This window comes from Podarcis pityusensis (assembly GCF_964106645.2).
Source record: "Podarcis pityusensis genome assembly, chromosome: 13".
Lineage (NCBI taxonomy): Eukaryota > Metazoa > Chordata > Lepidosauria > Squamata > Lacertidae > Podarcis > Podarcis pityusensis.
This window is the reverse complement of record NC_138038.1, coordinates 15,280,212-15,295,589: the sequence shown is the minus strand read 5'-3', so window position 1 is coordinate 15,295,589 and position 15,378 is coordinate 15,280,212. Positions and strand designations below refer to the sequence as shown.

Genomic DNA, 15,378 nt, shown 5'->3' with positions numbered 1-15,378 from the left:
AAGCGTGTTTAATGTCTAATGTGTATGAGAAATTGGGGGGGGGGGGGGAGAAGGGTGATGTGACATACTCAGATTTAGGTCTGAGGAGGTCCTAAGCTACTGAAGGTAATGGGGCCCTTTATATGTCCAGCTGTCCTTTGTCAACAACAAATTGTCGCTGTTTTTGTGTGTTGGATATATGCTATATGGTAACTGATGGACCTAATAGGTATGTAAAGCCATTTGCACATGCAGAATGTAGGTACCCTATATATAGAAATGAGCAAACCAGTGATATTTTAGGGAGCAGGTTAGCAGGCAGGGCCCATGATTTACATCATAGAAGCCTACACAACCCAAAACAAAACACTGTTGCTGTATGTAGGATTTATTTTATTTGTTTTTTATCTTATATTTTGGAAATGTACATCCAGGTTTTTTTTCCTTTAAATTTTTTGGGGCCCCCAAGAGAGTGGGGCCCTAAGCTATAGCTTGTTTATCTTATACGTATCCGGCACAGGACATACTGATGGCAATGTGGTTCATTAAAGCAGCAAGGGAAAAGGAGGGAAAATGACAGTCCATGCCCACAGGCTTACAATGCAAAAAGAAACAACATGGCCCCAATCAAGTCTCCTGATCTCACCTGTGACTGGAACTGAGTGGACCAGCTGCTGCAGTTCCTCTGGTGTCAATTTGATGCCCACATTGGCCAAGGTTTTGGGCAGGTCATCCACCTGGACTTGGTCACCTCTGATATTACTCATGGCATTCATAGTATCCGTCAGCACTGCCAAGGGCAGGAGGGATGAAGATGCAGTTGGTCATTTTTCATTCATTTGGAAGCAAGCCTAAAACTACTGCTAACAAAGGATTTCCTCCCTGCAGGTGGAAAAGTAGTCTGGCCATTTATTGGTAGGAAAGGGTTAAGCGTGCACACACCCAAGAGACTAACTCTCAACCTCCTATGGCTGATTTGCATTTTATAAAGTCGACTATCAGGGCACGGAATCACAGAACTGAGCATCAGCTTTGAGCTTGAGATTGCTAGGGAATGACAACGAAAACACGTTTTCTGGGAAAGCCTTCCCCAAACCTCCTGCCCCCCAGATGTTTTGGACTACAAATCCCATCAGCTCCAGCCAAGGGGCAGGGATGATAGTTGTATTCTGGAAGGTACCAGGTTTGGCAAGGCTGACCTGGAACCTGATGAACGGTTCTAGGTACCGCAACAAGGAAAGATCTCTCAGTTGGCAGAGAGCCATAAAATAAATGGCTGGTTTGTCCTTACCCGTTGCTTCCAGGAGTTCTGGTAAGAGCGTATAAACCCTCATGAATTCTCTGAAATTCACCCTGCCGTGACCTAAAAGGCGAAGTGTAAATCAGAAAAAAAAATAGCGCAAATCATCCCAGCCTGTACCAATCTAATCAAGATTTGGCCCCTGCACAACTGTCTTTTTCTTCAAGCAAAAAGTCTGCAAGAGACTGTTCAAAAGAGAATAGCACCTTCCCACCCAGACCCCACCCAGAAGTCTTACTGTCGGCTTTGGCTGTCTTCATCACTTCCTGCAGTAATTCATTGGCCTCTGGGAGATCCAGGGTCTTCAGGGTGGACTCAAGAGCATGGAGATTAAAATGGTTGCCCTTGAGCTTGTTCAGAGCCATACAGGTGAGTTGAAGTTCTATAAAAAACACACACTCCAAAGTCAACACGACATGACAGAACAGCCCTGCACAACGAGGCCACAAAGGGTAGATTTGCCTTGTTCAATATTTATAACCAAAAAAGAGAGGGTCACCACAACGGCTATTAGCCATGATAATTTAAAAAAGTGGAACTTCTGGTTTTAGAGGCACTCTACCTCTGAATACCAGATACCAGAGACAAAAATCATGGGATGGCTGCTCCGCTGCACTCTACTTATGAGCTTTCCAGGGGCATCTAAGCCAGGTGTGGGGAACCTTTGGTCCTCTAGATGTTTCTGGACTACAACTCCAATCAGCCCCAGCAAACATGGCTAACGGCTAGGGACAATGAGAGTTATAGTTCACCAACATCTGGAGGGCCAAAGATTCCCCATAGCTGATCTAGATGGGCACTGATGGATATACATAGCACTACACTATATGAACCTTTGGTCTGATCCAATGAACATGGCAAGTCATGTTTTTACAGTCAACAGCAAAGCTTTCGCCAATCCTTTCCTGTTCCATGGATTTTCCTGTTCTTCCCTCTATTGTCCCTTACACATTCTCCACTACCTATTTTGTCAGCACAGGAAGCCGAGTTGTATGGAGTCAGACCACGTAGCTCAGTTTTGTCTCCACGGACTGGCAGTCAAACCTGGGTTGCTCAGCACGCAAAGAAGATGCTCTACCCCGAACTACAGTATGTCCTTTCTTGCAGGCTGCCCCTTCCTCCTTTCAGGGTTCAATCTCTGGCATTCAAAAGAAGGGCTGCGAGTTCCAGACTCCACAAATTCTTTCAATTTTTTTTAAAAAAGAAAACCAATCACAGAAAGCCATGGCCAGCTTGGGTTTTTTCTGCGAGAAGATAAATGAGTGTTGTTGTTTTTCCTGCTATTTATGGAGTTGGGTTGGGGAATCCAGTTTGGAAGGCTTTGGAATAGAGGTAGGTTAGCTTTGGGAGTACAGTGGTACCTCGGGTTAAGTACTTAATTCGTTTTGGAGGTCTGTTCTTAACCTGAAACTGTTCTTAACCTGAAGCACCACTTTAGCTAATGGGGCTTCCTGCTGCTGCCACGCCACCGGAGCACCATTTCTGTTCTCATCCTGAAGCAAAGTTCTTAACCTGAGGTAATATTTCTGGGTTAGTGGAGTCTGTAACCTGAAGCGTATGTAACCTGAAGCGTATGTAACCCGAGGTACCACTGTATTATCATTTTAATCATGGTGAAATTGGTTTTACACCATCTCGCCAGATATTTGTTGATTTTCCACCAGAGGGGGAGTGGGAATAGTTTCGAAGATATCGTTTGTTAAGGTTTCTAGTTATTTTATTTGTACCCCATGATATCTATTTTTTTTTTAAAAAATGTCCTTTATTTATTTATTAAATTCAAATTACACGTTAGTTACAGTACAATTTCAGCACTGTACATAACATATATTAAATATACGGATTCCCCACATCTGACCCTATACCCTATACCCTATCCACCATTTACCCAAATACCCATATGACTTCGCTCACCCACGTGCATGATTTCCTTCTCGCTACATTAAAACTCCATCATTGTGTTCATATTTATTCATCACATTCATCAATCCTCTATTCTAGAATCATTGCATCTTAGCTTAATGAACTCAATCAGTACTTATCCAAAGATTTCCATTGGAGTAATACTGTACGATATATTCTTCAACACACTTCCATTCCTTTCTTAATTCTTATTTTGACTGCATTCTAATTGAGGCTGTCAGTACCCCATGATATCTAATGTTGGTGTGCTGGAGTTTTATTTTTGTGACGTTAGCCAATTCTTTCTGGGTATGGCTTGATGTGTGGAGGCACCTAGCCTCAGATTTTGCGCAAGACGTCTATGGCAAAAGTGTCTCGCATTACATGTAAATGAACTGTGAAAAAGACTCTATGAATTGAAAGCAGAGAAGACATGTACTTTCCCCCATTCACTTGCTTGTTTTGTAACACAAGAAAATATTTAATAAAAAACTTGAAAAATGAAAGAAAGCCATAGCCAAGGTCCTATAACTAAGGACATTCTTACTTAAAAAGGTACATACTGTATTTTTTGCTCTATAAGACTAATTTTTCCCTCCTAAAAAGTAAGGGGAAATGTGTGTTATGGAGTGAACGCAGGCTGCGCAGCTATCCCAGAAGCCAGAACAGCAAAAGCGATTGCTGCTTTCGCTGCGCAGCGATCCCTCTTGTTGTTCTGGCTTCTGAGATTCAGAATATTTTTTTCTTGTTTTCCTCCTCCAAAAACTAGGTGCATCTTATGGTCTGGTGCGTCTTATAGAGCGAAAAATATGGTATATTTCTCTGAGCCTTTTAAGTGTGAAACTTTTAATATTAAAAAAAAATGAAAAGAAGAGAAACCCAATCACAATCTTAGCACCTTGCACCTGTGAGTCTTCAAAGCCGTATTTGCTATTTTCAGACATGTCTTTGCTTACCTGGATGAGTAATAAAAGTTGCAGTATAGGTTGTTCCTTTGAAGAAGTCCTTCAGATTCACAGTCTTTTTGCCTGAAAGTGGGGGGTGGGTGAAATTTACAAAAGATTTACAAAAGATTCCTTGTCCACTCTCCTGGAGGCAATTCCTATTTGACATAAACAACCAGGTGAGTGGCTATTTGCATGTCTTTATTAGCAGTTCGAAAGCACTCCTAAGTGCAAGTAGATAAATAGGTACCGCTTTATAGCGGGAAGGTAAACGGCGTTTCCGTGTGCTGCGCTGGTGCTGGCTCGCCAGAGCAGCTTCGTCATGCTGGCCACGTGACCCGGAAGTGTCTCCAGACAGCGCTGGCCCTCGGCCTCTTAAGTGAGATGGGTGCACAACCCTAGAGTCGGACACAACTGGCCCGTACAGGCAGGGGTACCTTTACCTTTACCTTTATTAACGGCACTAGTGTACTACTCTCCATAACACAAGACAAAAAGACGGTTGTTCTAGGAGCAATGGGATGGCCCCTTTTGCAACTGAATTCGAGGGCCTTTCCAAGCCAGCCTCACTTCACAAATACCCCCACTGGCCACAAAAGCTACTTACCATCAACATTGCAAAGGGCCAACGCGTCCGATGCCTCTTTTGGGGACAAGAAGATGTTGAAGCTGTTCAGGACCACCTGCAATCCTTCCGTGCCTATCTTCCCATTTTCCAACTTGGCAAGGGATTCAAAACCATCTGTCAAGGCTGCAGGATTCAAGAGGAAGGGAAGGGAAGAGAAGAGATCAGACAGACAGCAATCCAGAGGGCAGGTTAAGCTAGGTGACAAAGCTATATCTACAGGGCATAGATCTACACCACAATGCTAGCTGATGGTAGCTTGAAGTGGCTTTAGGTTCAACAGCCATCTTCTTCCCCTGGGTTCTGAACACCGCCGGGAACTCTTGTTCAGTGTATATAAAGGTAAAGGGACCCCTGACCATTAGGTCCAGTTGTGGCCGACTCTGGGGTTGCAGCGCTCATCTCGGCCGAGGGAGCCGGCGTACAGCTTCCGGGTCACGTGGCCAGCATGACTAAGCCGCTTCTGGTGAACCAGAGCAGCGCACGGAAACGCCGTTTAACTTCCTGCCGGAGCGGTACCTATTTATCTACTTGCACTTTGACGTGCTTTCGAACTGCTAGGTTGGCAGGAGCAGGGACCGAGCAACGGGAGCTCACCCTGTCGCGAGGATTCGAACCGCCGACCTTCTGATCGGCAAGTCCTAGGCTCTGTGGTTTAACCCACAGCGCCACCCACGTCCCGGCACTCTTTCCCACACACAACACCCACAAGCCTCTGGGTGGGAGCCATGACAGTTAGTGTAAACCGGGGGAAACCAGCCTGTGGTCCTCCAACATCATTGATGGTCAGGGATGATGTGAACAGACCTGAAGGACAAATTCCTCCCTGGCCCCAAATACTGCAACCGATTGTAATCCACCCCCATCGCTCAGCCCAGACGCTTGAGGTCCAGCTTCGAGGGCTTTCTGGTGGTTCCCTCACTGCAAGAAGTGAGGCTACGGGAACCAGGCAGAAGGCCTTCTTGGTAGTGGTGCCCCTCCTGTGGCATGCCCTCCCATCAGATGTCAAGGAAATAAACAACTATCTGACTTTTAGAAGGCATCTGAAGGCAGCCCTGTTTATGGAAGTTTTTCATGTTTGATGTTTTATCGTGTTTTTAATACAGTCATACCTCGGGTTGGAGATGCTTCAGGTTGCGTTTTTTCGGGTTACGGACCCGCCGAAACCCGGAAGTACCGGAACAGGTTACTTCTGGGTTTCAGTGGTCGCGCATGTGCAGAAGCGCCAAATCGTGCTTTGCGCATGCGCAGAAGCACCGAATCGCAACCCGCGCGTGTGCATACACGCCACTGTGGGTTGTGAACGTGTATCCTGCACGGATCACGTTCGCAACCCGAGTGTCCACTGTATTCTGTTGGGAGCCGCCCAGAGTGGCTGGGGAAACCCAGCCAGATGGGCAGGGTATACATAATAAATTATTATTATCATCATCATCCATAGCAAGGTCAGAAAACAAACACCACCCAGTGACGGGCAGGAGCCAGCCTAACTATAAAGAGGGTAGGTGGGAGATCCAGCAAGTCCAAAGTGCCAGGTAAGAGGCTGGGAATCTTTACTCTGGGAACAGACCTGACTGAAGTCCTTGAAGGAACCAGTTAGGCCCGCCCACCCCTTGGTCCAGCCGCTATTGGCCAACTCAAATGTTCCCTGGCTGGCTGGAGAGGGTGCTATGTCTTCCCTTGTCTCGGGACCCAGCAAGAGACACTGTGGGAGCAGCGGGATGCCTCTGTGCTGCAATGTCGCCCACCATTGATGGTAAGCGGTATTGCGGGCCTAGGCTCCATGACCCGCCACTGTGCCACGTTCATTAAACGACCACTTGTGACGACATTCTTACCTGCCGCTGTTCTGATTTGATCATTCCTCGTCAAAACCCTCAAGAAATTAATGAAATGTGGCTGCCCAGCTTCTGCAAGTTACAATGGTGGTAAGAAGGGGATTGATTGAAAACGTTGCCATAATAATAATAATAATAATAATAATAGCCATCAAAAAAAGAGAGGCAAAACAGATGGGGGCTCTGCAATACTTGAAAGAGATGCCCACAATACAGTTATACCTTGGTTCTCAAATGGCGTAGTTGACAAACAAATTGGCTCCCGAATGCCGCAAACCCAGAAGTAAGTGTTTTGGTTTTTGAACGTTTTTCGGAAGCCGAATTTCCGACACAGCTTCCACTTGAGTGCAAGAAGCTCCTGTAGCCAATTGGAAGCTGCACCTTGGTTTTCGAACAGTTTTGGGGGTCGATCGGACTTCCGGAATGGATTAAGTTCAAGAACCAAGGTTCCACTGTATTACTATTGTTATTTTTCATTAAATTTACATACAGGGCAGTTTACAGGATACAAATATGAAATATATAACGTAACAAACAAAAAACAAACAAACACCAAACCCTCCCCCACAGGCACATTTAAAAAGCCATAGATTGTTTTAATGCCTGCAACACCTTTATATTTAGTGTAATTAATAAATTAATTGATCCCTGAAAGAATATTACCTCCAGATACATCCTTTGTCTTACCAACTTTGTTTTGTAAATAAAACCTTTGAGTGGACAGGCGGAGACCACCCCCCCCCAACCCCAGGTAAGCTCCCGCGTGGAATAAAGACACACAACACTGTGTTATGGGATTAAAATTGGCCACAACATTAAGATTCAGATGTAGGGAGACCTTGGCTTAGGCCTTGGGCATTTATCCTTCCAAGTCCCCAGCCAGGGATCTGGGGAACATCAGGGTTCATATGGAAAGAGGCGGTCCTTGAGGTATTGCGGTTCTGAGCCATTTACGGCTTTATAGGTCAAAACCAGCACTTTGAATTGGGCCCGGAAACTAATCGGTAGCCAGTGCAATTGTACTAGGATCAGTTTAATAAACTCAAACTGTCTTGCTCTGGTGAGCAACCTGGCCACAGAATTCTGCACCAGCTAAAGTTTCCGTACCATCTTCCGAGACAGCCCTACGTATAACCCACTTTTGTCTCTAGACTTGCCCACACTGGTATGAACCTGCCAGAAGGCTGCCCACAAGGCAAGGTGGCCCCTTGGCTGAGAAAGATTCTTGACCCCCCCCGGAACAGATAGTTCCTGGGAGGCGATTTTCACACAAAGCTTATCTATAATGGCTAGCCACTTCTCTTCGGTTGACCACTTACCCGTCATACGTACCGACTTCAGTACCTGAGCAATCAACCTGTTAGCCATGCGCAGGCCCAAGCGGCTGGTGGTGCCCTCCACAGCCGGAGACTCCCCCACGCTGTGCTCTTTTATTAACTTGAGAGCACAGATGTTCTCCATGACGCCTGCAGAAGGGAACATCAGCAGCAGCATTTAAAAGTCACGTTAAGAGTGAAGGCTCTCGCTCGGAGACACCCTTTGTGGCCCACTTGCCGAGGAAAACCCCACCCTGAGTCAGGGTGGGCTGCGGGGTCAAGTCAGTACAGTGGTACCTCGGGTTACATACACTTCAGGTTACAGATGCTTCAGGTTACAGACTCTGCTAACCCAGAAATAGTGCTTCAGGTTAAGAACTTTGCTTCAGGATGAGAACAGAAATCGTGCTCCGGCGACGTGGCAGCAGCAGGAGGCCCCATTAGCTAAAGCGGTGCTTCAGGTTAAGAACAGTTTCAGGTTAAGAATGGACCTCCAGAACGAATTAAGTACTTAACCCGAGGTACCACTGTAAATATAGGTGAAAATGAGCATTCTGCTGTTCTTCTGAAGAGGGAATAACTTGCAAGACAGATGGGGCTCCAGAATTTCCATTTGTGTGAGAAACTAACTGGTGCCTCAACTGTATCACTATCGGGCCAAACTACACTTGCCTGTATCTTATGTTTTTCCTCCTGTAGGGTAAATAGCAGCCAGGGGAGGGTGTGTGTTAATCCTTGCCTCCTCTCACACCCACAACTCTGCAGTTTTTACATTACTTGGAGTGCACTTTCCCTTTGTTCTTTCGCTTTCCATCCTTCATTAATATTCTAAAATCACGGGCCACTTTTCAGATATTGTTTTAGGCTTTCCCACCCAGGCTGATGCTTTGAAACAGGAGTGGTTAACCTGTAGAGCTATGCTAGCTGGGGCTGATGGAGTTGGAGCCCAACAGCCTTGGAAGGACAAGTTATCAACCCCTGCTTTGTTGTTGTTGTTTAGTTGTGTCCGACTCTTCGTGCCCCCTGCTTTAAAATTGCCTTAAACACACTGAATGGGAGGGAATATGTCCAGCTTCCTTGAACAGCATAGAGTTTGGTAGCATCAAGAGATAAATCTCCCCTCGCCATGAATTCCCCTCCTCACAGCTGAAGGAGTTACAGGGCGACTCTTAGTTCAAAGAAACAAACCCAGCTCAGGCCTAGTGAGCATACCAACTCTTCCCAGCAGGGCCGTCTTTAGCATATGTGGCGCTGGGGTGCAAAGAACTGCCCAGAGCCCCCCAATTTTTTTTTTTTTTTGGGGGGGGTAGGCAGCTTTTTTTAGGTGGGCAGCTCAGAGTTGTGGAGCTTTTTTGAGGGGGCATGCAACTCTCTCCCATGCCACTGCGGGTGGAGGGCGGAGAGCAATCCCCACAGAGGTTTGGGAGGGAAGCTGCGTGCCTCATGTGAGCAGTGTGCGTGCGCTGAGCAGGCCTCTGGACGGCCTGCCAATCCCAGCCGCGCCTCATTGTCCGCAGCAGAAAAGCCTGCGGTGCTCCAACGGGCTCTGCTCCACTTGGCAGCGGCTGTCGGCTGGCCTGGCTCTTCAATGCCCGGACTCCAAATCTCGGCCCCAGACCCTCGGCCTGGCACCCCTAAGAGCCCAACGCCCGGGTGCTCCACACCCCTAGTGCCTATGGGTAAGCCAGCCCTTCTTCCCAGTAGGTCTTGCCCCATGACGCAGTTGCGACGACTGAAGATCCCCACCTCCCCACAGATCCCAAAATCTCATCATCTCCCCAACCAAATGGATTCTGGGTTTTTTTGGGGGGAAAAGGTGCTTTAAAACATTTTTTTTAATTCATTGTAAATTATTTCCCAATACTCTTTTACCCTTTTACAGGTCCACCACATATAAAAGAACGAACGTTCTAAGGTGTGCCTTCTCTACACACATTTGTGTATGCCCAAGATCTTACCTGAAAAATTTGCAAACCGCCTGGTTGACTTCATTGCTGCGGTCAGTTCCTTGACAACCACAGTCCCATCAGCTACAGAAGAAGCAGAGCAGTTATGGAATCATTAAGAGCAGGCATCCCCAAACTTGGCGCTCCAGATGTTTTGGGACTACAATTCCCATCATCCCTGACCACTGGTCCTGTTAGCTAGGGATGATGGGAGTTGTAGTCCCAAAACATCTGGAGGGCCGAGTTTGGGGGTGCCTGGTTAAGAGAGACCAAACAGTGTCATACAATCTACCTCCATCTCCTGAGAGGATAGCCTATATCACAAGCATTCCCAGCAGACTGTAATATGGAGAGAATCACACTGCCCTACAGTCACTGATTGTCGTAGGCACAAGGTGATAATGTTTCTGGAATATTATGACTAGTCTAAAAGCACCGTAACACATAAAGTACCCACCCACTAAAGATTGTGTCCCTGCATCTCACTCCTCTCACCTCATTTCACAATCAGCCTCCACTGGGGCTAGATCTATACAGATTTTTTTTTAAAAAAAAATACTCTACAGAAAAACACGTTATAAAAGCTCTTAATGGAAAATCCCGTTGGTGACGGATCACTGCTCTATAGCACCACCTGGTGTCATATGTTTATAACACATAACAATATACAATTGACAAGTGTAGCTGAGTCCTGGGGTGGTTAATTCTATCACAATAGCCTTGGGTGAGATGGGCCTACTCATAAATGTGGTGTAATTACTTGCCCTCTGAGAGGCTACCTACTGCATCTCTGTTCTACGTTACGTTAGTCTCCTTCCAGAGATCACTCACTCTAAAGCCTAAAAGGATAGGGCGTCTAATATTTATTTTCCATTCTCTGTAATTGTACCAGAACATCTCAACTGGGTGCAAGCATGATCAGGTCACAAGTGGCTTGGTGCGGTGGCGGTCAATATCTTACCGGCCTTCCACCAGTAAGGCAGCCAAGAAGAGAGATAGAGAGAAGGGGGAAATTGCAGCGGGAAGATGGGCTTAGGAAGGGAGGAAGCAGCAGACAGAGCCCAGTCTCAGGCCAGAGCCTGGCCCAGTTCTTATCCCTAACAATTCCTCTTACTGAGCGGAGGACACCTGTTGGTGAGCCAGGAACATTTGTAGGGAAGGCGCATGGGTTGAGGAAAGCACAAGGCGTCTCATTATAAAGTTTAATGCAGCCTTTCTCAAGGTCAGATGCTCAGATGTTGCTGGACTACAACTCCCACCATCCCTGACCACTGGTCCCACTAGCTAGGGATGATGGGAGTTGTAGTCCAACAACATCTGAGGACCTAACCTTGAGAATGGCTGGATTAACGTAAAGAGACTAAAGATGGCCTGGAGTCCTTATGCTATTATATCTTCAGGAAAGCTCCAGGGATGAGCAGGGCTTCTTGGCTAGGCAGAAAGAAGGACCCAAGCCTTCTGTTCTCGGACGAAAGCGGAAAGAGGCTTGGGCTCTGAAGGTTTATTGGATTACTGTGGCTGGGTGGCCATCTGCCAGGGATTATTTCGCTGTGATTCCAGCATTGCAGGGGGTTAGTCTAGATGGCTCTTTGGGTCCCCTTCCAGCTCTACAGTTCTATGATTCTATGATCCCCCAAAGAGGACCAACTCATCCAACGGCCTTTATGTCACGCAGCTCCACCAATCAGAAGCGGGCCCATCAATCAAAGTTAAAACCTGCAGCCCTGCATTCTGCCCCACCCACAAGCCACATATGAAAAATGTCACATGTGAAGTAGCTTTCAAATTACAGTCGTACCTTGGATCTCAAACGCCTGGGTACTCGGACATTTAGACTCCCAAACGCCGCAAACCCGGAAGTGAGTGTTCTGGTTTGCAAATGTTCTTTGGAACCCGAACGTCTGATGGAGCTTCCGATTGGTTGCAGGAGCTTCCTGCAGCCAATCAGAAGCCACGCTTTGGTTTCTGAATGTTTTGCACTTTGAACAGACTTCCGGAACGGATTCCGTTCGACTTCCAAGGTAAGACTGCACTGAAAGAGGAAGGAATTGTTCTCGCAACTGCTCTCCCGGGTTCGGGTCCTGTGAACTCAGGACGTGCTTGGCAAAATGAGTAACGTGTAGGAATGAATGCTCACCGGAAACTACCACAGAATTTATGGCTTGCTTTAGTTCTGGTCTAGTTAAATGGACCCCGATGGTTCTGAAGCAGGCCTCCACATCCGACACCTTCACTTTCTCATCCTTGAACTGGCTAAAAGTCTTGATGGCATTGTTCAGAACTACAAGGAGGAAGAACAGAAGATGGCAAAACTGTCAGCACTGATAATAAGACGCATAATTTTAGAATCTTTTAAGGAGGACCAGAGACCCTTTCTAGTCTGTTTGAAAAAAGTATTTTCCATATGTGAAGGCCACAGCGGGGTTTTGAAGATTAAGGGGGGGGGGAAATAGCTGAACACATTAAGAAACTTGCTAAAGAGGATAAAACTGGATATGGTGGGATTATAAAATGCAACTCTTTGAAATTTTGATGACAAACACTGATGATGGGTGAGCGGGAAGTCATTGGTATTGTAGAATTGGATACAACTGTTGAGTGACAAAATGCAACTTTTAAGCTTGAAATAAAATAAAACATGCACCGAGGAGACTGGTGACTGGGAGCGGACACTGTTACCATATAACACCGGTCCTAAAGGATCTACATTGGCTCCCAGTAGGTTTCCAAGCACAGTTCAATGTATTGGTGCTGAGCTTTAAAGCCCTAAACGGCCTTGGTCCAGTATACCTGAAGGAGCGTCTCCGCCCCCAATGTTCAGCCTGGACACTGAGGTCCAGCTTCTAGGGCCTTCTGGCGGTTCCCTCATTGCAAGAAGTGAAGTTACAGGGAACAAGGCAGAGAGCCTTCTCAGTAGTGGCACCGCCCAGTGGAACGCCCTCCCATCAGATGTCAAGGAGATTAAAGAACTACACAACTTTTTGAAGACATCTGAAGGCAGCCCTGTGTCTGGAAGATTTTAACGTTTTACATTTTATGGTGGTACCTTGGTTGTCGAATGTAATCCGTTCCAGAAGATCATTCGACTTCTGAAACCAAAGCATTTACTTCTTGAAGCATTTACTTACGGAAAATTCAATATGGAAGCCGTGTGGCACGTTCAACGTCCGAAAGCGTTCGGAAACCAAAGCAGTTACTTCCAGGTTTTTGCCATTCGAAAACCGAAACATTTGACTTCTGAGACGTTTGAAAAGTGAGGTGTCACTGTATTATGTTTTTATTTGTTGGAAGCCGCCCAGAGTGGCTTGGGCAACCCAGCCAGATGGGCGGAAAATAACAACAAGAAAGAAAGAAAGAAAGAGGAGGAGCCTTCCTTAAAAACTCAGTCACAAAGCCTTTCCGTCCGACTGTGTTGTACTCTGTGTCCCTCAGTAGGCCTGGAAGCCAGGGAAGAGACACCTGGTGGTAGGGGTGCAAGAGGCATGATACAAAACAGGCTCCAAATCTGTTCTTTCCAAAAAGCTGGATTTGAAAGAAATCTTCAACACAGGTTTCCCCCTCTAATAGCGTAATTCCCCACCCACCACTACCGTGTTCCTAACCTGTGCCTTCCCCCTCACCTTCCATTTCTGTGAAGCGTCGCAATTTGGATATCTTCTTCAAGACTTGCCCAATATCAATTTTCCCAGTTTCTGCAGAGGGGAAAGAGATTACATTGAACCATGGGACAGCAAGTCCTGGGACCTTCGCTCCCACTGGACTCTTCCTCTATTAAAGATCTCTTCTTTTATAGATTATGTCCCTCACACACCTGCAGCCTGAGGCACCTCGTGGTTCCCGTTGCCAGGCAACAGCAGGCGACTGAGAAGGCAAGACCAAGGCCTCACCCTCCCGAGAGGTGTCCTCACTTAGTAATACTCACTGTCAGAAGATGTCCTCGTGATTAGCTGTTCATACTCGTGTGGGTTTAAGCGAATACCCATGCTCTTGAGGGTGGGATTGAGTTCGTCCAGCGAGATTCTGCTTTCCTGAAGGGTGTCAACGGCTTTGATGATGCCCTTCAGCACTAAGAGGTAAAGCAATGTTGAGTTTTACTCACACTAACCAGCAACTGGTATAATGGCCCCTTGGCCAAAACATTAAAAGTGAACCTCTGCACCCCTCATCCCACTTTGAGGCCTTTCCAAGAAGCAAAGAGTTAGAAGGATAATCTAATCCAGCATTTCCTGATCTGCTAGTGTATTTTAGAACTAAATGGAACAAGGAAAGTCTTCAGTGAGTTTAAAATAGGCATAGGCAAACTCAGCCCTCCAGATGTTTTGGGACTACAACTCCCATCATCCCTAAATAACAGGACCAGTGGTCAGGGATGATGCGAATTGTAGTCTCAAAACATCTGCAGGGCCAAGTTTGCATGTGCCTGGTCTAAAGCACTCATCTACAAAGAAGGCTGCTATGGCCTGGCCTGACCTTCTCCCAATCCTGTGTCCATGTTTTTGGCGCAACTGAATAATTCCATCATACTGTAAGCAGATGTACAGAAAATAAGTGTCCTCAGAGGAGGCAGCTGTGTAACTGCTCAGGGAAAGAAAACCATAGTTTGGAATGAGAGAGAGAGAAAGAGACGGGGGGAAAAGCTGCATGCAAGAAGTCATCTGGAGATGTAGGGGAACCTCTCACTGGATATCTGACATGGAAGCAGTGGATCTTTTTATACCTGAAGGACCGTCTCCACCCCCATCGTTCAGCCCGGACACTAAGGTCCAGCTCTGAGGGCCTTCTGGCGGTTCCCTCATTGCGAGAAGTGAGGTGGCAGGGAACCAGGCAGAGGACCTTCTCGGTAGTGGTACCCGCCCTGTGGAAAGCCCTCCCATCAGATGTCAAAGAAATAAACAACTATCTGACTTTTAGAAGGCATTTGAAGGCAGTCCTGTTTAGGGAAGTTTTTAATGTTTGAAGTTTTATTCTGTTTTTAGTCCTCTGCTGGAAGCCGCCCAGAGTGGCTGGGGAAACCCAGCCAGATTAAGCTTACCAGACGTCCCCGTTTCCTGGGGACAGTTCCCGGATTTACAAATCAGTCCGCTGACAAAATTCTATCATTCCTATTGAAATTGAAAAGTGTCCCCAGATTCATTGAAAAATATCTGGTAACCTTAAGCCAGATGGGCGTAGGGTGTATGTGTGTGTGTATTATTTACACACACACAGAGTTACACAAAGATTTGGGATCTGGCTCTCAAGGCAGCGAAAGGCCATCACACCAGTCTTCTGTCACTTATGACACTCCTGAATGTCAAGACCTTGAAGTCTGGCAGTGACCCACACACAGAGGGTGTGCGGCCAGCAGAACTGACCGGAGTGAGAATTGGACCCTAGCCCCACCACTGATTTGGAGCCTGAGACGCCCCCCCCCCCAAGCTTGACATCCTGATCTTGGGCTGGGATGGTGCTAGCCATTCAAATCAGCCTGAGTCGAGACTGAGACTTGTTTGTTTGCCCTGCTACTCTCCCTGGGGAAACCTGCGGTT

The 15,378-nt window shown here is 46.7% G+C and overlaps 1 protein-coding gene across 3 annotated transcripts in view; it reads right to left on the bottom strand.

Annotated features, from left to right (window-relative positions):
* Positions 1–15,378, bottom strand: part of LOC308460294 (uncharacterized protein) — a 111,777-nt gene that overhangs the window by 59,790 nt on the left and 36,609 nt on the right. For all 3 annotated transcript variants that reach the window (XM_080976438.1, XM_080976439.1, XM_080976440.1), the window contains 11 exons: positions 13,773–13,916; positions 13,471–13,542; positions 11,988–12,131; positions 9,863–9,934; positions 7,908–8,054; positions 6,589–6,660; positions 4,733–4,876; positions 4,138–4,209; positions 1,518–1,661; positions 1,271–1,342; positions 626–769 (listed from right to left, as the gene is read on the bottom strand). In XM_080976438.1, the coding sequence (XP_080832564.1) occupies positions 626–769; positions 1,271–1,342; positions 1,518–1,661; positions 4,138–4,209; positions 4,733–4,876; positions 6,589–6,660; positions 7,908–8,054; positions 9,863–9,934; positions 11,988–12,131; positions 13,471–13,542; positions 13,773–13,916 (1,227 nt within the window). The remainder of the gene's footprint in view (positions 1–625; positions 770–1,270; positions 1,343–1,517; positions 1,662–4,137; positions 4,210–4,732; positions 4,877–6,588; positions 6,661–7,907; positions 8,055–9,862; positions 9,935–11,987; positions 12,132–13,470; positions 13,543–13,772; positions 13,917–15,378) is intronic.